Raw genomic sequence first — 24,000 nt, 5'->3', positions numbered from 1 at the left:
TTGTGTGATGAAGAATACCCCAAAATGTCATTTATTATCTCTGTTTCCAGAGAAAGCAAGTACAAAAACTTGAATCGGGAAGTTTTGTCTTTAAACTTTGAAGGATTTGTACCATCAGCGTCACCCACAGGTTTCTGGAAGAAGTTTTGAAGCTCAAATTGTGGTGGATACTCAAAAAAACGTACCTATAACAGCACCCGTAAAAAGGTGGTTAGAAATTTCACTTTGGATTCTTTGGAAGCTAAAACAGATCCAAAAAAATCGCTCAATCGTCGAATGGTGTTTCGATTCATAGATGGATATATCATCACAATATTGTTCCACATTGAAGATAAAGCAAGTAAGACAAACAGACGTGATTGAGTTGTTAAAGAAAAAGCAAATATCAAATATTATTTTGTAGTGCCATGGTGTCTCATTAAGGCTTTTATTTTGTAGTGGTCCAAAACGCCTGTGATACAAACACTAACACTTCCCCAATGCTCTGAGCTCACAGTCCGAGTCACAGACTGAGCTAACATGAACTAACAGCAGCTACAGTTGGCAGCAGTTTACTTCACTGTCCATCAGGAAACTCCGGAAAACATTTTCTCCATAAAAGATGATCCAGTTTTACCAAAATCAGTGAAATACTTGGTGGCGTGTGATGAAGAATACCCCAAATGTCATTATTTATCTCTGATTCCAGAGAAAAGCAAGTACGAAAACTTCAATCGAGAAGTTTTGTCTTTAAACTTTGAAGGATTTGTACAATCAGCGTCACCCACAGGTTTCTGAAGAAGAAGTTTTGAAGCTCAAATTGTGGTGGATACTCAAACAAACGTCCTATAACAGCACCCGTAAAAAGGTGGGTTAGAAATTTCACTTGGGATTCTTTGGCAGCTAAAACAGATCCAAAGAAATCGATCAATCGGCGAATGGTGTTTGCGATTTTATAGATGGATATCATCACAATATTGTTCCACATTGAAGATAAAGACTGTTTAAAGACAAACAGACGTGATTGAGTTGTTAAAGAAAAAGCAAATATTAAATAAAGACTAAAAGATGGGTTAAGTTTCCACCAGCTGCAGGTGTAACCGGCTCTTCATGGTTGGATCTCGGCGTTCATCAGTGTGACCACGTGCGATAACATCAGCGTGTTTAAAGGACACGCAGCTTTGCACTGTATGTACTGTATGATTGCGTGTCGAGCTGCATTAAAAGAGCTTTCGCGTGGGCTAAAGCACTTCGTCATGCCCGGACCTGTTCGGCAAGAGGTCGCTGGCTTGATGACACCTGTCTAGCCCTCACAAAGCCCTCCTCAGCCTCTTGATGGGCCCTGAGTGACAGGTTATGAGGAGGCCGTAGGGGATGGAAGAGGAGCGAGCATCGCCGGGCTCTTGTTCTGCCTTTTCTACCTCTTTACATCACAAGAATGCAAATCTTTAAAGCCTCCAGATCTGAGAAAAGGGAATCAGCGGCGATGGTGCAGGGATTTAAAAGCTGATCCTCCCTGTGTGAGTCACAGACAGTGAACCTCCACCTCCCTCCACGACTTTCTCCCCCCTTTCCTCTCTGTCTTTCTGTCTGTCTGAAGGTCTCCTGGTTCATCGTTGTATCCTGACAGATCTCTGCATGTTTTTTTTTTTTATTGTGCGTTAAAAAGGGCTGAAGAGCTGAACTTTGTTTTACATGAAGCTCTAATCCAAGTCAAATAAAGCCCTGCGTCTGCGGGACATTTATTACAATTGTTTGCTCTCTAAAGGCCACTGAATGAGTCACTGGCACCAACGCTCTACATCGGGCTGGTTTCCAATGGCAGGCCGGCGTCCGTCCGTCCATCCACATCTCCAATATTGACCGTCCCCGCCTGGCTTTATCTGCCGTGTCCCGTCAGTGTACTCTAAGGAGGTTTATCACCCTCGAGATAATTTTCTGCCTCCTTTCTTTTAAAGGCGGAGGACAGTGGAGGGAGGTTGTTGTTGGATGTAAGAAGCTGGAGTTGTGCTCAGAGGAAGAGAGGTGCAGTCTGTCCGGTCGACACAAGGTGGCAGTAGAGGCACCGTGCATCATTTGAATTCTCTTCCACAAACAGGGAGGCTTTTATTTTGTAGTGCCATGGTGTCTCATTCAGGCTTTTATTTTGTAGTGTCATGGTGTCTCATTCAGGCTTTTATTTTGTAGTGCCACGGTGTCTCATTAAGGCTTTTATTTTGTAGCGCCATGGTGTCTCATTAAGGCTTTTATTTTGTAGTGCCATGGGACATAGACGTCTTTTATTTTGTAGCGCCATGGTGTCTCATTAAGGCTTTTATTTTGTAGTGCCATGGGACACAGACGTCTTTTATTTTGTATATTGATTGATATACAGGAAATGTTTTCTTGGGTGTGTATTGTGAAAACAAGTATTTTTTCAAATGTATTATTATTTATGTAATACATTAAAATTATCTAATTATATTTGTTTTTATTTTTTCATTTTCTGACTTATGTATTCATTGTATTTTAGTTTGTTAAGTTTTTATTTATTTAAGTTTATTGACTGTATATTCTTTTTTTTAATCTGAATTTTTCTTTTATTTCATATTTTTTATGTGTTAGTTTGTATAAAACACACTGAAAGTTTTTCTCATCTTTTCAGGCCCGTGACCGTCGGGCTCCTCGTCCCTGCTTGTGTCCTCGCTTCTTGTCTCACATGAAGGCTCGTCCCGAGGACCTCAGACCTCCTTGTTTCCTGAGCTCCGGGTCCAGACCTCAGCCTCCGTCTCAGGGGAAGACGACCAGCATGCACACTCTCGCTGCCCCGGAGACACAAACGCTGGAGGGTGAGGCTTATCAACAAAACACCTGGTGCTTTCACACCGTCCACAGCCACAACAGGAGGAGGTCAGCGGGCTCCTTTTGACTCCTCAGCTCTGCTCATTAACAAGTTTTCTCGCCTTTTCTTCCTCTCCTGGAAGCAGTGGAGGTAGAGGCCACCGGGCTCGTCGTTAGTTCTTAATCTCTCTCTGCGGTTGTGTTTGGTTAAGTGCAAATCTCCTTCTTTGGCGAGGAAGTGCCCACAGCGCCGCCCTCCTGGTGGTCCTTGTGGTTGGAGTGAAAAGGCCCCCGCGGTCCAGGGAGACCTGCCGCTCCTTTCAGAGCCCGGGCCTCTGATGTGAAGGCATCTTTCCCAGCACACACCTCGGCTCCACAGCAGGGCATTGCTTTCACCATGCTGGTGTGTGTGTGTGTGTGTGTGTGTGTGTGTGTGTGGTAGAGGAGGGGGGCATTTCTCAGCTAATACTAATTATTCTACCATATGGTGGTCAGCTCCATCACAATTGCCCTTAACCCTGCTCCATGAAGAAACGTGCTGGCCCTGACGCCGTGGCTTTGCGCTCTGACACATGTCATTCATATGCACATCAGCACACACATGCACGAGTTCACGCACACTCTGTGTGTGTGTGTGTGTGTGTGTGTAACAGATGGGAATGGCAGGGCATTGTAAGAGGAGGCAGTGCAGAAATGTGCTCTCCAGTGCGTTCTCTTTATCCTCCCGTGCTGACTCCTCTCGGCGGCAGACCCCGAGGAAACAAGAGCAGATTGTCTAACACCCTACACCCGCCTCCCCGACATCACACACACACAACACACACAACACACACTCAGTGGTCAACAAAAAAATAGGAGGAGAGAGAAAGGAAGGGGGGGCGAGAATGGAGGAGGCGACAGGGAAATGGGCGGCGCTGGATGGAGTTGATGTTTGTGGAGGAGAATCTCGGAGGGATGAAAGGAAATGTTCAGAAGAAAGAGGAGCTGAGATAATGAGTGTGTTAGGAAGAGAGAAGGATGTATAAACCAAGCACTTTAGAAATGGGTTTTCTCTGAAAGGCCGAAATAATTGATCGAGTCATTTATTCACCAAAGTTCCCTCTGGATACTTCATTCAAATCTGTCTCTTTAGGCTATTTTCATACATTTTATAGACCAGTCATCCATCCTCCTGGAGGATCCCGAGGCGTTCCCAGGCTAGATGGGCTGTGTAGTCCCTCCAGCGGGTTCTGGGTCTTCCCCAGGGTCTCTTCTCACCTCCAAAGGGAGGCACATCTTAATCATAACCACCTCAGCTGGCTCCTTCATCCTCCGGATGTCCGAGCTCTTTACCCGGAGGAGGAAGCTCATTTCGGCCGCTTGTCTTGTGGCAATCTCATTGTTTCCATCACTACCGAAAGCTCATGATCATAGGTGAACGTTGGAACCCCACAATGGTCCGGTACAACGTCTGCAGTACTGCACCAACCTGCCGGTCCATCTCACGCTCCATCTCTCAGGATATTTGAACTCCTTTCAAAAGTTTCATCATTGATTAAAATAATAATTCTCTGCAGTTCTCTCTGAGGGATTATTAGTCGTCCAACTTGCCCAACTGCCATAAAAGTAGCCCAAGTCATAATTAAATGTCATTTGGTTTTGTTGCTCATATCATTCACTTCATAACTAAACGCTCTGTCCGTCTAACTTTGGTCTTGTGTTTTCAGGACACTTGTGTCCGCCATCTCCATCTTAAAATAAAGACTGTATGCAGCCACACACGCTCGGCTGCCCTCAGGTCTGATTACTATTGTGAATATTGAGTTTGGAAACAGGCAGCTGCTCCAGCGGGGCGATTTCTCGCTGCCTTTGTTAGCAGGCCGACCCACCCAGCAGGGAATCAAATGTTTGCTTCAGGACTGAGCAAAGTGGGAACGAGAGTGTCACGAGCAGACTTTAAAAAATGACCTCTGACATGTTGACCGTTGAAAGAACAGTGACTCTTTGAAGCTCTTTGAATGTCGAGATGTTTTTGTTTTTGTCTTTCTTGAAGGTTTCTACCATTTCATTCCAGACAGAAGAAGAAACGTTGTGCACAATGAGAGCTCGATCGCAGGAAGGCGCTCTGCTGCTGTTGTTGTTCCCTGTCTTCCGTTACCAACGTCCACCATTAATCCAACACCTCCCCGCCAAAACACCCGCCATCCCGACTGCGGAGGTCAACAAAGCAAGCTGAACACTGTGCCAGCATCTCCTCCTGACCCTCGTCCTGCTCCAGAGGAAAAAGATGAAGTTCAAGAGAAGGAGCCGCAACCTGCTGCGGCGTCCATCACAGAGTCAGAGTCCGACTGGAAGCTGCATCTCGAGCAGGCTGGACCGGAGCTCTCTCCGTTGCCGGCCTCCTCGGTCTCACACGGGTCTCTCTCAGATTTAAGTCGTCCACCGTCCAGTTTGTTCAGCCGGAGCACCGACCTGGCCAGCGGCAGGAGCAGTATCCTGTCCGGTAAAACATCCCGGAGCTCATTATGATTATAAAATAGAGAGAAGGAGCAAAGGTTGCACAGATCCACAGAATATTTGGCATTTTTTCATGATTAACAAATGAAAATAATAACTAAACTCTGACTAAATTATCAAAATTGTTGTTGATTATTATATTTAATGTATTCTTCTAGATATCATGAACTCAGAGGACCCAGAAGGCGGGGCTTGTTCCTCGCCGCTCCAGCCTCGTCCAGTGATGCAGTCACCTTTGGCTTCTCCTCCAGAAGGATCCATCCCTGGCCGATCAGCCACAAGTTCTACGACCAATTCTAGACCATTCTATGAACCAGTATTTGGCCCAACCAAACCGCTCTCACCTCGCCCAATGTCAGGTGTCCTTCCTCAGTCAGACAAACCTCTGAGCATTGGGCGTGAAAGCACAGACGCATCTTTAGATCCAGCTCTCAACCCATCCTTGGACCTCCTTACCGTGGCTTTCCCCTCCGCGACATGGTCTTCCTGCCCGAGTCCAGAGGAGACCACTCCTCGCTCGGGGTCAGGACTAAAGCTGACCCCTTCTGCATCTCTAACTCGGCTGGAGTCTCATCACTGGCCTGTCCTGCCTCCTATCTCCCCTGTCAGAGGTGAGAAATGAGCTCACATATGGAGCGTTCACAGCCTCCTCCCTGCCCACGTTCTTTAGCAGCCTGATTGTCCTGAACATGGCTGGACATCCAACCTTAGACAATGCTACAGGGCCAGACAACAGTCAGTTCAAAGCCTGCCTCCATAGTGAGACATTTCTGATGCTCCTGCCCCCATCAACACATTGTCAAAGCATTGCTGTCTGCCTGTTTTTCCCCACCTCCCTCCGCCCTGTAATAAATAACGCAGAAAGCTTTTCTTTTTCCTCTAAATCAGCGATAGAAAGGAGAGCTTTTGATGAAAAGCTGGTACCGTTTGATTCCTCGTTCAAAGGCGTGGGGCCCCAACAATAGAAGTCGGGGTGCCTACCTCGTGTGCCGTGCCTCTCAGCCTCGGCTCCCCCCCCGTGCCTTCACTATTCTCCGGGCTCTGAGAGGGAGACGTGTAGCCGATGGTCATAAATCCACACTGACCACCGCTCGCTTGACGGCAGAACACTGAGGAAAGCCCGGCACAATAGAATACCTCCGCGGCTTTCCTGCAGACGCTAATTTACCGTTCCCAATGGGGATAAAGGACAGGGCCACTGACATCTGAACTCCTCTAGGAACTTTATGAAAGAAAGCAAACAATGTGGAAATTGTGTAGGGATTTTCTCTTTTCTATCAGAGACATCTACTGTTCTCTGTGTGGTGCTGTGCTGCAGGGGGGCCCGCGCTGTATCGGAGCACGCTGTTCTCTTCACGGCGCACACAGAGCGAGTGTCACTGGTTCATTTATTTCACCGCAGATGGAGGCGATTCAAGCTCAACGTGGCCCCGATGTGGTAGCGTGTAAAGCTTAAAGGATGAATCTGGTTTATTACGATTATTTTCATCGTGCTAGACGTCAAATATGTTTAAATGCAGCGCCTTAATGTCTAATAAACTTCAATCTGAGCTTGTAGATCTATTTTTTCAAACCACCCGTCCTGGATTGTACCTGTACCTGATGCTACAAGCCCCCGACATCATAGATCCTTGCACTTTTTAAAAAGGATAAGTCTGTCTTGATACATTTCACGCGATCTTGTCTAAGTCTCGGACAAATAGGACTCTTTTACTAATACTAAATTATTAAAATTATTACTGTAATTGGAGTCAAAACTTAAGTTTTTGGGACTGTTAACAGCTCTCAGGCCTCTCTGCATCACTTCACATGCATTCAAATAAAGTGAACGATGGCTGTCAAAACAAGACAAGATTCTGTAATAAAAATTTGCTTCTTAAACCACAATGACATTAGCTACCTAAGTGTGCTGTATCCTGTCTGATCTTGGTCATGCCTTGGTCTCAGTGACTACAACACTGGTTATTACCACTACAAAACTTAAAAAAATTAGGTCCAAGTTGTCAAAAACCAGAAGAATCTTTGAAGTCGTTTTGTAGGGAGATATTCAAGAAAGAAAACCGGCTTTAGTGGATGATGTCGCTTGTTTCTGCTTATTAAAAAGACAATTTTCCTCCTCTGGGAGACACTAAAGTCACCTTAACCTTTATAACCCTGTGTGGTATGCATACTGTATGTGGCTGCAGAGGCTGATGGGAGTCTGTTCAGCCCTTTATGACCCCCAGTATGATTGTTTCAGATCTCCTACAATCTGTAGTGCGACCCCGATCTGACCTGCTTTGAGCGACATCTCCCAGAGTGTAACTGTCCCTGACAATGAAGCGGGTCACTGTCCCGGCTTGGCCTGGCCTCTCCACTCTGGAGGCCTTTTAGTGACCAGGAAAAGAGGGGCACATGCACACAGAGGAGTCCTTGTCCGCCTCTAACTCTGTCGTATCAAACTCACCGACCCCAAAGAGTCACCTTTAACCTCCCCGAAAAACTCACCCTGACTCAGTACAGCCCTCGAATGACAGACAGCTGAGCTGACAGCAGCAATATGCTTTGAAGTGTCAAGTCAAGTCCCTCCATTGTCCCGTCTGAGGAGAGCGCAGAGACGCTCAAGTGCACAATAGTGCGGCGGCGTTGTTCACATACTTGACTGCAGCGTGAGGGTGGCTTCATGTGTACATTTATGCTCGGTGTCCATGTGGGCCCGACACGAAGGAGCTGAGTTTGCCTTTTAGAGCCACCGTATATATTATCCTTTTGTCCGAGGCGAGCTGTTCTGCATTTCTAATGTGAGAAAAGCCTCGACAAGCCTCTTTCAGAAGGACGACGACAAAACACACACCACCCAGTGAAACAGTTTCTGTCGCTAATCCTCTGGTTTCTAAAACCAGGCAGGGTGAAACAGTTTTGTTTTGGTGGTTTGAGAGCAGATAAGTAATTAGTGATTATCTTGACTTTTTTTTTTTTACCCTTCCTTTGAGGGAAGTCTTCAGGTAATTGCAGCTTAAGGGCAAGAGTTTCTTCCTCTGTGTGTATACATTGAAGGTGAGATCACACTACTTTCGCCCTGAAGTCTTGACTCTAACGCTGTGCTCAGACAGACCTTCATACCTCGCCTCGGGGCCTTCACTCATGGAGGTCCTGGGCTTGTGTTGGGAGCACTTGTCAGAGTGTAAAACCTGGAAGGGACAGGCTTTAACTAAACCCACAACAACACTCGAGCCGAGATTTGTCGTCTGATAGCTGCGTTAGAAAAAACATCCTCCCGGAGCTTTACTCTGGCTGTCTGGCTTCTGTGGTACTCTTCATTTACTAGTCCACTGATATTGAAATCACAAATTATGTTCATGTTGTAGTTATCAGATTCAAGAGTACTACTTAAATAACATCCCAACATCTCGGGTTAGATGAGAAGTGTTGATGCTGAGACTGAGCAGCAATCCATCAGTCCAAAAAAAGTTAAAATATGTGCCTCTAAAGTTCATTATCTTAAACATTATATGAAATATGTGCCTCTAAAGTTCATTATCTTAAACATTATATGTCATTTGTTTAATCTTTACAAAATAAAATATATTTTTTAATTGTTTTTAGAGATAACTGCCTGTCGCTTTAGCCAGTATACATTAGTTAGCTCTTAGTTTGGCCTATTATTCAATAAGTTATTAATTTTACACATCATATGTTGTTTGTTTAATTAAAAGTATAAAAACATTGTAGTTAGTTTAGCTTTAAAGAAGCAGCTAACCATCAGTCCAAAGTTAAAGTTTGTATTATTGTCTTTAAAAATTATTTTATTTTAGACACCACAGCTTGTTTGTTAATCTGTACAAAATAAGAAGTCTATATAGTTGCAGTCTTATGGGTGGTTATCCTATAATGTGCTCATTTAGTTCTCCCAGTAGTTTTATTATTATTCATGCACCTCTTTGCTGTTTCCTATTAACCCACTGTGCCCACGTCTATCATTAAAGTTACATCTAATCCTCGTCATTGTGTTTGTCATCATAACTTAATTGCAGGACGCTGTGGCACCGCAGCATCGCGCTACTCGGAGCTCAGCTGCAGTCAGTCTCGTGTGTTCGATGAACTGGAGGCCATCGCACCTCGCTCCGCTTCCTGTCCGTCTCTGGACGAGCCATCAGACTCATCAGGTTGCCCTTCACCTGAAACAGGTAGACACGCAAACACAACCCCAGTTAAATCATCTGCAACAACGAATACATTCATACTGATGAATCTATCATTCGGGGTGGCTCGCTGGATGCTAATGTATGAAATTTGGTACCGATATTCATGGTTACCAGAGGATGAATCCTTCCAACAACGTAACCGCTGTCAAACAATCACAAAATCATTTTTTATTTTGCTGATTAACCGGCTTTATCGATGCCGGCGCTCCCTCACTCTCATTCATTGTCTACGTCGCTCGACCACAGCTTGGACACAAATCAAAATCACAATTTTTTAGTATAAATTTGCAAGACAGACACATATTTAGAATCTGGGTACATGAAATATCCATATCTATATATGAAATAACATGAATAGTGGCCAAATATCCATATCTATATATGAAATAACATGAATAGTGGCCAATACAACAACAGACCCTGCACAGACAGCCTGAAATGTCTCTGAAACTGAGACTATCCAGGTGGATTCATGGACTAAACTCTGATACTCTACCTGTGTGTGTGTTCTGGCTTTGTTTATTTCATGTACCCAGCTTCAGCAAGATAGTGACACAAAGAAGTTTAATTTGGTTTGTGTCCGACGGTTTGAGAGTGCAGTGGTTGAGCGACATAGACACTGAATGAGAGTGAGGGAGCGCCGGCATTGAGAAAACTGGTGAATCAAAGAAATCAAAGTTATTTTCTGATTGTTTCATAGCAATGAACATGTTTACAGCCAATATTGACAGGTAGGTGCCGCTGTCCATTCTTTATACTATCAGTGGTCTCGTGCCTTGTGTTGGTGCCAGGATTCTCCGTCTGTTTGGGTGATTTGGGATCGAGTCTTAACCTGAGGACTATTTTAGATTTCAGTGACTTGTGTCTGTTTTTAAGCTAAATAAATTGATGCATATTTGGGGATATTTTCTTTCATTCTTCTTCTTTTATCTATGTTTATGTCAGCCAGTAAAGAAGAAAGTGTTGCTTGCTTTATTTGAGCCACCAATCTGTTGATTTATTCATGTGGTGGCCCCACATATATCTAAAGATGATATATTCTTCTCATTTCTTCTCACTCTGTGATGGAGCATGATAAGATATCTGTATTTTCCAATGACAGTCCTGCTCGGCGAAGCTTTAAATCAGCCTCCAGTCCATACAGATGTAAATTGTGCTCTGTGTCAGTCTGATAAAAATCAGTCTGGAGCATTAGCTCACATTTGGTTTTTAGCCCTGAGTTGATTTTATCACGCTGTGGTCGCCATGGCAGCGGTCGCCCTGATCCTTCCACATCCTCGGGGGGCTAAAGGTCGCCAAGGTCAGATGGAGGTCCGGGTCAAGCAAGCAGGTTAAACACCTTGTCAGGGGATTAGCAGGCGCTATGAGGGAGGTGGAGGAAGTCTTCATTGGCTAATGTCTCACTCAGCGGCTCACTGAACCACCTCCAGGACACACATTTACACATGCTATCTAACACAGGCATGCACACACACATCGCATTTACTCTGCTTTTGTTGGCCAACATGGGCTGATACAAAGACCCGACACAGTGAGCGCCCAGATAAGCCCATCCCTGTCTGTAACGAGGCAGGAGTCACAGAGGAAGGAGAGCATGTCTAATTGAGACATGACTGGGAGCCGCATGGAAACAACAACAAACAGTTCAACACAGTGTCGGCGGTTACGACATTCAATCATTTGAATTTTCGTCTTTGTCGTGATATTCTAATAAAGGAGCTGCAAAAAACTCACGAGATAACTTTATAAACCTTGATTCAATGTGCTCAAAGTAATAAATATATATTTAAGAAAGATCAGGAGCACATTTATGATGTAAATCTAATCTAATCATTCATCAATCGATCATTTATCAGGCAAAAAATACCAAACCTTTGCTGTTTTCTCTCTTAAATATTATTAACTAACTAAAACACGGATGTGATGGTGGTGATGTGGATCATTGCTGCACCTGAGGTGGGCTGAATGACGCTGTTAATCCTGCATAACTTTAAGCTTTTTTTTTGTACCAGGCTGTAAACATGTTTATTTCTGCTGTGAAGTTGGACATTTGAACATGGGGACTTATGGAGACTGACTCACTTCTGGAGCCAGCCTCAAGTGGACGTTTGAGGAATTGCAGTTTTTGGCACTTTTTCTGCATTGGCTTCATTTCACACAGAGGTTAAGCGTCTTTGGCTCTTTGAAATTTCAACCTCGAACATCCTAGAACAATATAAAAGGACTCTCGTTTGGCCTTCCTCCATCTGTTTCTCCTCTCGCTTCCTGTAAAATCCAATAAAACGTTTTTTTATTTTAAAATACAAAATAAAACAGCTACCGAATGCATGAAATCAACAGTATTATCATCCTTTTACCGCAAGAGAGAACAGGTTATATCGTTCTCATTTATTATATAAAACAAATTCTACATTCCTCAATCGATTCGTCGATTAATTTCTTGGTGGTCAAAATAAAATGAAATCAACTTTTTTGTTAATTAATTAAACATTTCAGTCATTTGATTTCCAAGTAAAAAACGCCAAACATCACAGGAGGAGCTTTTATATCACTGTAAACTGAACATCTCTCTGGACATCTCATAAATGATGACATTTTTCTCTGTTGTTTCATAAATTATACAATTAAATGATTATTCAGTAGATGAATTGATAATATAACTAGATTTCACTTGGCTGCAGCCCTCCGGAGACCTGAAAGATTTGATTAAGATAAATTGTGTCTTGACTTGTAGTTTCTTTATAATAAACAGCTGCATAAACTCTGTGTTTCAAACTTTATCTATTTAAATTAGAAGTGTGTCCGCGCTCTTCTGTCCGTCTGACACCGTGCGGGTGGTAACCATTGTGTCCAACACCTTAATCACAAGATTAGTCATTTGTTATCTGCCACAGTGTTTGCTGAGTGTGTTTCAATCTCGTGGCTACTTTTGGCTAATTATATACTAATGCCCGTTGCCTAACTGAAAGTGTGTCCCGCCACATTATGTTACACCCACAGTTATCCCAGGGATTTCCTCTCAACGACTCCTTAATTTATCAGCCGAGGCAATAGTTCCTTTTTCCTCACCTGAGGGATTACTTTACCGAGCGTCAGCATGCCTACACACCATGTGTGAAAACTTTGTGCCTGTGAAAGCTACTTTAATGTAAAGGTGGATGTGCAGCTTTCTGGGATGTTTCTGGGAATGTGTGTGTGTGTGTTAGTGTGTGTGTTAGTGTGTGTGTTAATGTGTGTGTTAGGGTACCTGCAGCAGAGCGTGTTGTGTGAAATCCCCTCGGAGAGGAAAGGCAGCTCCACACCCAGCCAGCGTGGGCCGGGGATTTGCATGGGCACCGAGCCACACTGTCACTGATCCGCTTTTAATTGGGTGTGACGATGAGAACTTTGGAGCCTGTCGGAGGGGAAGGAGGAGGTGGAGGAGGTGGAGGTGGAGGTGGAGATGGAGGTGTGGGGAATGAGGGTGAGCTGCTCTGGTTTGAGGGACTGTGTGGAAGGAAGGCAGTGTACATTTACAGTAATGTCATAATCCAGTTCAGCAAGTCATTAAATCAAAAGTTATTTCAAAAGTCGTTTCTGCGGACGTCTCTGATTACAAGACAAATATTTTAAAAGATAGTTTTAGGCTCGAGGGATGGCAGTGTTGGTTTGTCACCCATGATCAACAGATATTCCTCCTGACTCTTCTTTTAGGGTACGTTCAGACAGGGTATGTCCACTTACGTTGAACGTAACCGCTGTGAAGCACCGGCTTTATCGATGCCGGCGCTCCCTCACTCTCATTGACTGTCTAGGTCGCTCGACCACAGCTCAAATCGAACTAAACTTCTTTGCGTCACTATTTTGCAGCGCAGTCAGACTCAGATTTAGAAACTGGGTACATGAACTAAACAAAGCCAGAACACAACAGGTAGAGTATCAGAGTTTAGTCCATGAATCCACCTGGATAGTCTCAGTTTCAGAAACACTTCAGGCTGACTGTGAAAGGTTTGACTGATCTGAGCAGTTCACAGTTGGCTACGATTTTTGGCGGACACCCCTGCAGCTCGCATCGCCACAGCCAAAATGCTGGTGAGCGGCACGTAGACTCTCTACCACTACTACCCAGCCCCAGATAAGCAGCAGATTAAGTCAGAGTATAAGATGAAACCTGTGTGTCCACTCTCAAACATCATTATTTGCTCTTTCCCACAGCGTAGCTCAAACTTTGTCATCTCCCTCTGCAGATCTGTCTCCCGGCCTGGCTGCGCTGACGCTCGGTTGTGACTCAGGGAATCTGGGCTCCTTATCCCGGGTCCAACTGCTCCTCCTGGACCGCCTAGAGCCAGAGACCCTGCTGAGTCCTTTCAGTCTGGAAGAGGAGATGTCAATGGGGCAGGACTGGTCCGATCTGAGGATGCAGTATGATCCTGGATCGACGTCAGCAGGTATAGATCTTAATGAGGAAGATGCATTAACAGATGTGTGAATGAAACCCTTTTTCTATTTGAAACCCTGGTAAATTAATGAATGTACCCTAAACACAATTTTTAAATGCTAAAATCAAAACAACAACTCAACTCAAAGTCCACTAACAAGCTTTTTCAGGAGCTTTCAACCTAAAAGCCGAAAGTTGAAAATCAACACATTTCATATCAATGGCAAACTTCTCCATGCAGATCCAATATCCATATCTCAGTAAGACTAAATACAACTCAAATATTTTGGGTGGAGGTGAAGTTCTTGGAAAAGGCACACACACGTAGCTTAATACCAGGATTAAATATAATCCAGATACAATTGATACAAGTAAGTTGATAAAGCCAGGTGGAAACTGAGCCAAAAGAGGAAGTTCACACTCAAAAAGATAAACTTTCAGCATCGAGACTTATTTTTCTAACCACTGAAACTTGTTTATTCAGTCTGCGAGCATCCAAACCGCCTGTGATTTATTTGTACTTTGAATATTTCTAAAGACTGACAAGCAATCTCAGTTTACTCAGTGTGAAGCTCAAATATTTCTGACAGTTTGAATGAGATCGTTTGATAAGCAAAAACCGTCACGGCAGTCAGACAGGTGTGTGCATACGTGTGTGTGTGTGTGTGTGTGAGGAGAAAACACACGACCAGCCAGATGTGGGGAGGGGAGGGAGGACACTTGACACTGTAGGTGTGTTTTCGCGGTCCACGGCCGGCCTTGAGAGTAAGCGATGCCTTTATGGCGTCGAGCGGCTTTTCTTTTAACGAGGTGTGATACCGCCTCTCATCTGCTCCCAGGCATGCCGCTGCGAGCTCTTAACTGCTTTTTCCCCGAAGGTGTGGCAGCTCAGAGGGGAGGTTTATAGGGATATCAGGATGTGCCATATTAATAAAGATCAAACCGCTAGAGTGGATTATTAACCGGGAAAGTCCGACTAAGATAGCCGGAGACACTTAGAAGCAAGCGCTGCGTACATAACAATGGATATGAGATGGAGAAGAGGGTGTGCAGGAAAGTCATTTAGTCTAGCGTCTGTTGTTTGTAGTCTGATAACACATCGGAGAGATAAACTTTAACTATATTTAAAGGTACAGTTCCACCAAAGGGACGTCTCTCTCTCTCAGCTCTGGTGGTATGTGGCCATGCAGGTAGTTGTAGAATGAAATGCAAACACATCTTTCCAGATTGTGTAGTAAAGTAGTTTGTACAACTTTTATTGTGGCGTTTAAGCACCGACCCCTGCCAATATCTGCTCCGTCACTTCAGTTATAAAGTCACAAATTCAGGATTTTCTCTTCACCTCTTGCAGATTTTTGTGGTTGGCCAGTAGAAATAGTGATGCACGGTGGAGAACTCTTTATTCTTTAATCGAGATCACGTTCTTTTTTCATTGCACTGACTGCTGTCAGTATCCTTCAGATGGCTGAACAGCTTCTACTACCCGACACCTTTCCAATTATCCAAAACCGACAAACACGATGCGTAGACGACAGAAAGTAAGCAGGATTTTAACGTTTCTCTCGAGCAGAGCTGCAACAATTAGTGAATCAATTGGCTGATTGTCAACAAGCGGCAACCTTCACGTGGCTGTGAAGTGAAGCCAAAGCGACAAAAACTGCAGTTCCTCAAACGTCCACTTGAGGCTGGCTCCAGAAGTGAGTCAGTCTCCATAAGTTCCCATGTTCAAGTGTCCAACTTCACAGCAGAAATAAACATGTTTACAGCCTGGTACAAAAAACTGTTTTGGTCTCTGTAGCTAATTTCCCCGTTCATGACAACTGTACTGAGGGTGAATTTATATACAACTCACCTGTTCACATTATATTAAGGCTTAAAGTTATGCAGGATTAAGAGTGTCATTCAGCCCACCTCAGGTGCACCAATGATCCATATCATCACCATCATATCCATGTTTTAGTTAGTTATTAATATTTAAGAGAGAAAACAGTAAAGGCAGGTGATTGGCAGGTGGGTGTTGTCAATCGGCCCACCTCAGCTCCACCAATGATCCGTGTCTTGGTTGATTTTTAGATTAACCAGGAGGCGGAAGAGGCAGGACTGCCAACATGGTTAGTGCTGCATATTTTGAGCTTCAAAACAACTCTTCAGAAACTTGTGGGTGACGTCACGCATACACCGTCCATTCTTTATGCCGTCAGTGGTTGTCATCTATCTATTTGGATAATCAATTTATGGTTTTGAGTAAGTAAAACATGTCCAAATTCTCTGATTTCAGCTTCTCAAATGGGAATATTTTTGGTTTCTTTACAACAGTAGATGGAAAATCTTTGGCTTGTGGACAAAATGAGACATTTGAGGACGTCACCACCAACAGTTTTCACCATTTTAGACATTTGAGGACGTCACCACCAACAGTTTTCACCATTTTCTGACATTTTATGGGCCAAACAACTAACGGATTATTCAAGATCAGATTTATTAGTTGCAGGCTACAGTATGAATGCCTTTGAGATCTGCCCTTTGTATGATTCATCGCTTTGTTATGTGACCGTACGTTTACTTTGGATATTCCATTGTGAACTCTTTCCAATGGAACCACCAGCAGCACTTAAAAATCATTGACTTCCATTGAGTTGTGCAGAAATATCTATCTGCATGGATCGATATCACCAGATGAAAGTGAGTGAACTTGCTCACGACAACCACAGGCTCTGCCAGCGATGTTAACAACCGGAGAAAAATCTGTCTGAGTTTGCTGGAAGCTTGTCTTTCCTGTCACTGTGTGTCCGGAACAATGTTTGCACCTGGCACGCTTCTGCAGACAGGTGCTCCTCCGGGGTTTTGTTACTCCATGTTTTTACCATTATTTGCTCAGAGATTAAGAGCCATAATCGGAGCTAATACACTACATTACTCATATCTGTGCACACACACTGGAGCACAAAAGCGAAGTGCATACAAGTGTGCGCAGGCAGGAGGCTCACATTTATGTACACATGTGCACAGGCTTCCTCCTCTCTCTTTAGCTTGACGCTGTGTCCTGTGCTGTGTGTTTTGTTTTTGTTGGGGTTTTTTTGTCAGGTGTTTTGAGGCCTCTCACAGCTGGCAGCATCTCTGAAAGGTGTGACACCGCAGGGAAAGTCCAGGAAAACAAATCGGTGAGTGCCGCCGCCTCTTGTGAAACCGCTTTTCACTCTCTACCCCCCTCCTCCGTTCATCTATCAGATTCCCTTCTTGTCGTGAGCAAACACTAGACCTTCAAGATTCAACTCCGATCAGACAATAACCCCAGACCTGGCACACACACACACTCTCCCTCCCACACAAAGACCCCCTTTTACAAACTTGAACTGGCATGTATTTATAACTGTCATTCTCGTAAGACGAGCCAAATTGTTGTTGATAATTGAGACACAATATAACAGAGGGCACGCGGCGTGCAGCAGGTGTGTGGTTAATCAGTCACGGGCTACAGGGAGGGGGAAGCCTGACTGTACAGGAGCAGGCAGGCTTACACCAGCTCATTGCTCTGTCACCGGGGGGTACGCTCAGCTAAACGCCCGACACTGTGGGATTCTTTTAGAGGATGCACCACCACTAGGATCAGACAGAGGTGAGGGGTCAGGGGGGTAAACAGGGCTTGTGCATGCTGGGCTGCAGTGGAATGGATGCAGGTGCTCCACGTGATCTATGATTAATCTCCCCTTTATGACGGACGAGAGAGAGAGAGAGAGAGAGCCCCTGAAAAGCATGAATGAGACTCATAAGCCCCCTGCAATTATGCCAAACCACAATGACGAGCTGGAGTGCTCGGAGCAGGATTCATACGGCCATTTGCATAATGCACCACCTCACACATAGGATTGTTTATAGAAGAGAAAAAGTGATAAACCAGTGGTATGTTTGGAGCTGGGAAGTTGGCAGAGCAGCCTTCAGTGGTATTACCAACATAGAAAGTCGGGAATAGTTTTCAAAATATGCCCATTCGATTTCTTACAGACGGTTAGATACGAGGATACCGGCCCAGTACAACTTCATGAAGTCTCATCGTGGCCAGGCAACCAGCAGAGACTCTAGGAAGTCACTGCTCGCAGCCAAGAAATAGTCCAACACATAACCACCTGTAAAAGACTTGGAAAAAAAAAAGAAATATTTCATGTTTACTAGTGAGCCGTCCCGTTTCCAGCTTAATACTAACTAATTTTAACATGGGGACTTATGGACTCACTTCTGTAGCCAGCTTCAAGTGGACATTCGATGAATGGCACTTCTGCTTCTCACTTCACAGTGACAGAGGTTGCTGCCTCGGTTATTGGGTACACGGCCAAAGTTTAACGTGGTCAACCCAGACTTATCTCCTCCCGTCAGTTCGTGCATCCAGTAAAACAACAACTATCCGACATTGCAACCAAACAAACTCAGTCTTTGTGGGAAATCACTCATTAACTTGGCTGGAAGAATTGTTGTTGCTTTGCCCTCCAAGTGGGCGATCCTATAAAGACATCACGTGACGTCACGTGAAAACTATGAATCAGGAGTTCCTGCGATATGTACAGTCGTCCCTCGCTATATCGCGGTTCACTTTTCGCGGACTCGCTGTTTCGCGGATTTTTTTTTGTGTAATTTTGCATGCTTTTTTTTTTTTTTTACAGCGTACTGTACAGTATGAACGCGAATTGTGTTCTGCGTCCTAAATTGGCTAAGGGAGAACCACACATGTGTTCAGCGTCCTGATTAACTAAGGGAGTACTGTACAAAATGCGTGTAAAAAGGTGTATAAAAGTGTGTGGTTATGGGGTTTTATGGCCTTAAAACATGGATAATAATTGTAAAACTCACTTCGCGGATTTCGTTTATTGCGGGTTATTTTTAGAACGTATCCCCTGCGATAAACGAGGGACCACTGTACTGTAGTTTCATACATGTTGCAGATATCCAAATATCTAAATATGACTTTTTATCAAAGAACCAGTTGCTAATGAATCAACTAGTGCCCATTTAAACCTTTGAAACGCTTCAACTGCTAATGACCCAACATTGTTTACACTGAGTTGCTTCCAGAACCCCCCAAAAAGTGTTGAGGATGTCACTAAAGTTTTATTCTGTCCTTGCAGGATCAGTCTGAAGGAGGTTCTGGCTCACCGTCTTCATGGATCATAGACCTGACTCCATCACATGACATGTTCAGATCCGCCTGTTCTCCCTGCAAGTCCGATCACGGTACTGTATCCTTTAAATCTACCCACACGATAATTATTTTTCTTGATCTGTGTGTGCTGCTATGACATATCACCTCTCTGCTAAAACTGGTGCTGTCTCTTAAGAGCCTATAACAAAACTACTTAATCAATACAAGAGCCCGTCCTCAGCATTAGCGCCTGATCCGGTAAAAGCCCACTCAGTCCCTGTCAGCTCTGCTTTATTAGGAGCCATTGTCTCCTCACTGTCAACGCTGTGTTTAGCGTTCCCTTTCCTCCGGTACACTTAAGCCTGCTAATCCTAGCAAGGGCCAGCTGGCTCCAAGTATCACCTTCACCTGTGTGGCCGGCTTGTGTACATTCTTCTTGAATGATGGTGCAGAGGCAGCGCTTACTGTACGGAAGTGCAAACACTGGAAAGCTGGCAGCACAAGACAGGAAAAGGGTCCGGAGTGCTGTCCCCATGTTGAATTGGAGAGCCACCCTCGAGCTAATAGCTCTTTTTTTTTTCCCCCTCCCCGTCTTCATCTGAGCACATCTGTCAGGCTGTGATCTGGTGACTCACTTGTCCGGTATCAGTCATCGTTCTCTGACGCTAATGGTCCATGGTGTGCCGTCCGTATTCCTAGAGGATGTTACAAATGCATCCATCACATCGCAGATTGATATGTCTGAGTGCCAAGCTGCAGCTAAGCGTTTATACAAAAGGCACGGTGATATTTCTAATCCAACTTGGAGGGACGTGAAGCTTAAAAACACTCAGTGTTTGTGCTTGTGCTGAGGATAAACAGCAGTTTTCAATAAGAAAACACTCCCTCCACATGTTTCCATCCACAGATAACATGTGCAGTTATCTCCATGTGTACGGTTCAATGGGTCTCGCCCAGCTCTGTAACAGCAGGCTTTTTCTCCCCACCTTTGAGCTTGGCCGTTCAGACTGGCTATAAACTCTTCTCTGCGACCGCTGGTGAAGTTAAAGTAATACTAACAAACTCTGGCACAAGTAAAAGCATTGAAGATGTTACTTAAGTATTAGTATTATCAAGAAATGTGCTCAAATTATTAAAGGTAAATGCAGAAATTATACTATACTGTTATACTATTATGCAATTACATTACTGGACAATTAAAACTTGTGCATTAATGTAATAGCAGGATTTTAGTTGGTTGATGTGCAGCTATTTTTGAACTATTGAGCTAATTATTACGGATTTATATACGTATTATTAATATCTCCATTTATTTAAATGGATTGTTAGTTTGTTAGAGTACGTTTAGACAGGCTCAGGCACTACTATCCAGGTTATCGGTTGGTGTGCGGAGGTGAAGGGATCGATGGAGGCATCTGGTCGTGTGTCTATTGGTGTTGAACATAACCACTGTGAAACAATCTGGAAATAACTTTTTATTTCTCTGATTAACCGGCCTTATCGATGCCAGCGCTCCCTCACTCTCATTAACTGACTGAGTCGCTCAACCACAGCCCAGTTTTCGAAGCTGAAGACAGAACCCAACAGGTAGAGTATCAGAGTTTAGTCCATGAATCCACCTGGATAGTCCAAGTTTAAACTTTGACCTGGCTAAACTTCTTAGTTTCTCAAAATGCACTACACCCACTCAAATGAATGGAAAACCAAGAAGGGAAGTGATCGAATGCTGCGTCAGATGACCTTGCCTCCACAATCACCTGAACTTAAACCCAAGTAAGATAGTTTGGGATGAGCACAAAGTGAAAGAAAAGTAGCCAGTGCTCAGAATATATAGGAAGTCCTTTAAGACTGTTGGAAAACCATTCAAGGCGATGGCCTCCTGACATATATTACTTTATTTACACAATTCTAACATAGTTTCATGTGTTATTTTATAGTTTTTACGTCCTCTGTGTTCATCTAAAATGTAGGAAATAACAAAAAAGCGTTAAATAAGAAGATTTTACTTAAATCTCAACCAGATGTTGACTCTACTGTGCAATATGTTGCATTAAAGAGTGACCTTTATATGAGGCTTTTCTTATAGAGAATGATTGATTTATTATCTCGTTAAATGTATACAATGTGCATCTATTGTCTTGGCATACAATGCCTGAAATTCCCTTCAGCTTTAAAATGCAGCTTACACATTTTAAAACAAGTCTTTAACTGTTTAACTACCCTGTGAGATTGAAACAAACTCGACTAAAGATGTCACCCGGAGGATCCTGGTGATAACTGGTGAGCTTTGACCTTTTAGAGGCCAAAGGCATGGTCACACTCTGGGGGACAAGAAGGCAAGAGGTGGGGGTGGGTCATCAGCAGGGCGTGGAGAGGTCAGGCCTGAGGTCACAGAGTCTCTAAAAGATGCCCAGTGTGTGGCATGTCTTTGTGTGGATAGGTGAGATTCGGTTACCCCAGAGGTGTGAGCAGTTCAACCTTTGAATGGAGCTCCCAAGTAATGGAGGGAATGACCCCATTACGACTCAATGTATATGAGACGGTTAAGAAAATGGGCTTGTGACACCAAAAGTTGATGAGTTCACATGACCAACTACTGATTTACATTTAGATTTACAGATGATAGGTTGAATATATTAATATTCTGGTCATTCATCAGGCAAAAATGACCTTTCTTTACGTTATATAATACTAAATTTAAAGCTGCTTTAATTAAATGTGTAACCCACAAAGAATTACCTCCAACTTTGGAATTCCCTGAAGCTCTAGAGAGCTTTTTTTTAGCCTCTTTCAGCTCATTGTTTTGGTTTTCTGGCCTGCAACTTTACTGTTTTTACATATTTTCAGTAAATAAAATATCTAAAAACACACTGTGCGTTACCTGCTCAGCATCAAAGAATAGACAGACACAGTTAGCAGCTAAATATTTAGATATTTTCCTCAGGAGTTGATGGTGGAGACCAAAAATGGAGCTAAAAAAACAACAACTTCCCCATACACACTGAACCGCTTTGATAGATCCTCTGTACGAACAAAGTTAGTGGAACAAACCAGCTGCTAGATTGTAAAGCCAAGTAGATTTTTGCAGGAATTTGTGGAGAGAAAAATCTGAAAGAAGAATAAATATGGACCATCCATTGACCAGGCTGACTCTAACTGAATACTAACTTTGCACCATGTCTGCTGTAGGTTTAAAAATAAAACAAATTAATACAACTTTGATATTTTGAGACACAAAAAGCAACTTGAAGATGACACCAGTGTAAAATAAAGCAGATTAAACAGCAGTATGGAGGGATATTCTGACCACAAGCTTCACAAACAACATGTCCTACATTTCCCATAATGCAACTGAATGTTGTCGTTAATTAAAATAAACTTTTTTTCAAAACATTGGAAAGCTTCTCCAGAGCCACAGACGACTTTATAAAACAGTTGAATCAAGTAAACTGGATTGGCCATCTCCAAAAATATATATTTCTCATACAATGTTTCTGATTCCTGTTCCGTATCAATGAATTGTCCACACGTCTGTGGATGAATCGTCAATGGTTGAGCAACTCTGAGATTAAACCGAAGCCAGAAATCAGCTGCGTTAAGATGCTCCTGCTCCCCAGTGAGGCTCATGATGAGACCTTTGTCCATCTCTGCTCATCAGGAATTCATAGGTAGAATAATCCCTCCTCCTCATAATTGTTTCATGACTGTCTCCACGCTGCTCCGGTCACTCTGCGCTCGCTCCGGTGTTTAGCATTCAGCTGCTACTAAAGATGTTAGCATCCAAATGAATGTAGCGATGTGCGCGGGGCCACAAAGAGCACTAATCTGAACTGACCCTGGTGGATTGTTTCGGAAAGCCGAGGAAGCTACGGGGACAGATTAGGCTCCAGAAAGACAGAGAGATGGTGCAAGTGGAGATTAGTCGTGTAGTGAGCAAGGATCGTTTCCCCCCCAGAGGACCACACACTGACAGTGTAGCCATGTCACCATTGTCTCACTGTGGACTTGTTGGCTATTGTCTCCGAAATCCTCCAGCGTTTCCCCAAAAACCTGGACTCAAGCCCTTTGATTGGCACTTGTCAGCGCTGATAGAGAGGGTGACGTGTTGGGAAAGGCTTCGATAAAGGAGCCCTGAAAGGAAAATCCCCTCCCCATGAATAATAAATTGGCGAGGATTTTCCCTTTTTACTCCACCCTGAGCCTATTCTGCCATTCTTTCAGGGAGATAGAGCAGTGGAGGCTCTGGGTGGCATCAGTGAATAGACTCCGCAACGCCGATTGTCTCGCTGATGCTCATCCCTTTCTCAAACATGCAATGAAAGAGATACAAGTCCAAACCTTCTTGCCCCTGCCTGGTGCGCTGGATGCTAAAGGGCAGGCGGTGTGTGTGCATTGGAGAGAGTCGGGCGAAGGGTGTGGGCGGTGTGTGTGTTTATTGTCTTCAGCGGCCTTTTCGGGAATCAGCGAGGGGATTTGACTCGGGCAGCTCGCAGCCAAATCCAGCTATCTGCTGTGTTCAGATGCTGGGGTTGGTATGGTAACCTGCTCTGTGTGTTTTAGATGGGCTCTTGTTTCCAGCTTGAACTGACCAGTAATCACTGCTGTGCATTCATGGATTAGACCGTGTTGGAGGTTAGGATAGGAAGGTTTCAAAAGAAGGAAACCAAATCCTGAATAATCTTAGTTTGTGGTTTGGTCCTGCTTTAAAGATTGCACAGGAACCTTCTGGACTTTTAGATTTTAACCAGTTAATCAGTTAGCCGATCATCATTAGGGTCTTTTTATGAAGGAAACGTTTGATGTAGGAGCTTCTGAAATGCTTTTATCTGTTTGATTCCTTTAAAAGAGAGAAAATTCAGCCTTTCTCAGAGATTCTGGACCTGAAATCTGATTTGTACATTAGAAACATCCCTAAAGGCCTCAGTAGCAGTGACTCGTATCATCATCATGTGAAGATCTTTATGGCCACAAGT

The 24,000-nt window shown here is 43.8% G+C and overlaps 1 protein-coding gene across 2 annotated transcripts in view; it reads left to right on the top strand.

The window, feature by feature from the left end:
• LOC113748379 (uncharacterized) overlaps nucleotides 1-24,000 on the top strand; it is a 69,784-nt gene that overhangs the window by 22,332 nt on the left and 23,452 nt on the right. For both annotated transcript variants that reach the window (XM_027291933.1, XM_027291932.1), the window contains 7 exons: nucleotides 2,624-2,807; nucleotides 4,832-5,281; nucleotides 5,454-5,906; nucleotides 9,309-9,461; nucleotides 13,706-13,906; nucleotides 16,981-17,057; nucleotides 19,014-19,119. In XM_027291933.1, coding sequence (XP_027147734.1) covers nucleotides 2,678-2,807; nucleotides 4,832-5,281; nucleotides 5,454-5,906; nucleotides 9,309-9,461; nucleotides 13,706-13,906; nucleotides 16,981-17,057; nucleotides 19,014-19,119 — 1,570 coding nt within the window. In that variant the 5' untranslated portion in view covers nucleotides 2,624-2,677. The remainder of the gene's footprint in view (nucleotides 1-2,623; nucleotides 2,808-4,831; nucleotides 5,282-5,453; nucleotides 5,907-9,308; nucleotides 9,462-13,705; nucleotides 13,907-16,980; nucleotides 17,058-19,013; nucleotides 19,120-24,000) is intronic.

Source organism: Larimichthys crocea, chromosome XX (assembly GCF_000972845.2).
Source record: "Larimichthys crocea isolate SSNF chromosome XX, L_crocea_2.0, whole genome shotgun sequence".
Lineage (NCBI taxonomy): Eukaryota > Metazoa > Chordata > Actinopteri > Sciaenidae > Larimichthys > Larimichthys crocea.
Note: the sequence above shows the minus strand (reverse complement) of the source record. Positions and strands in the feature narration are given on the sequence as shown.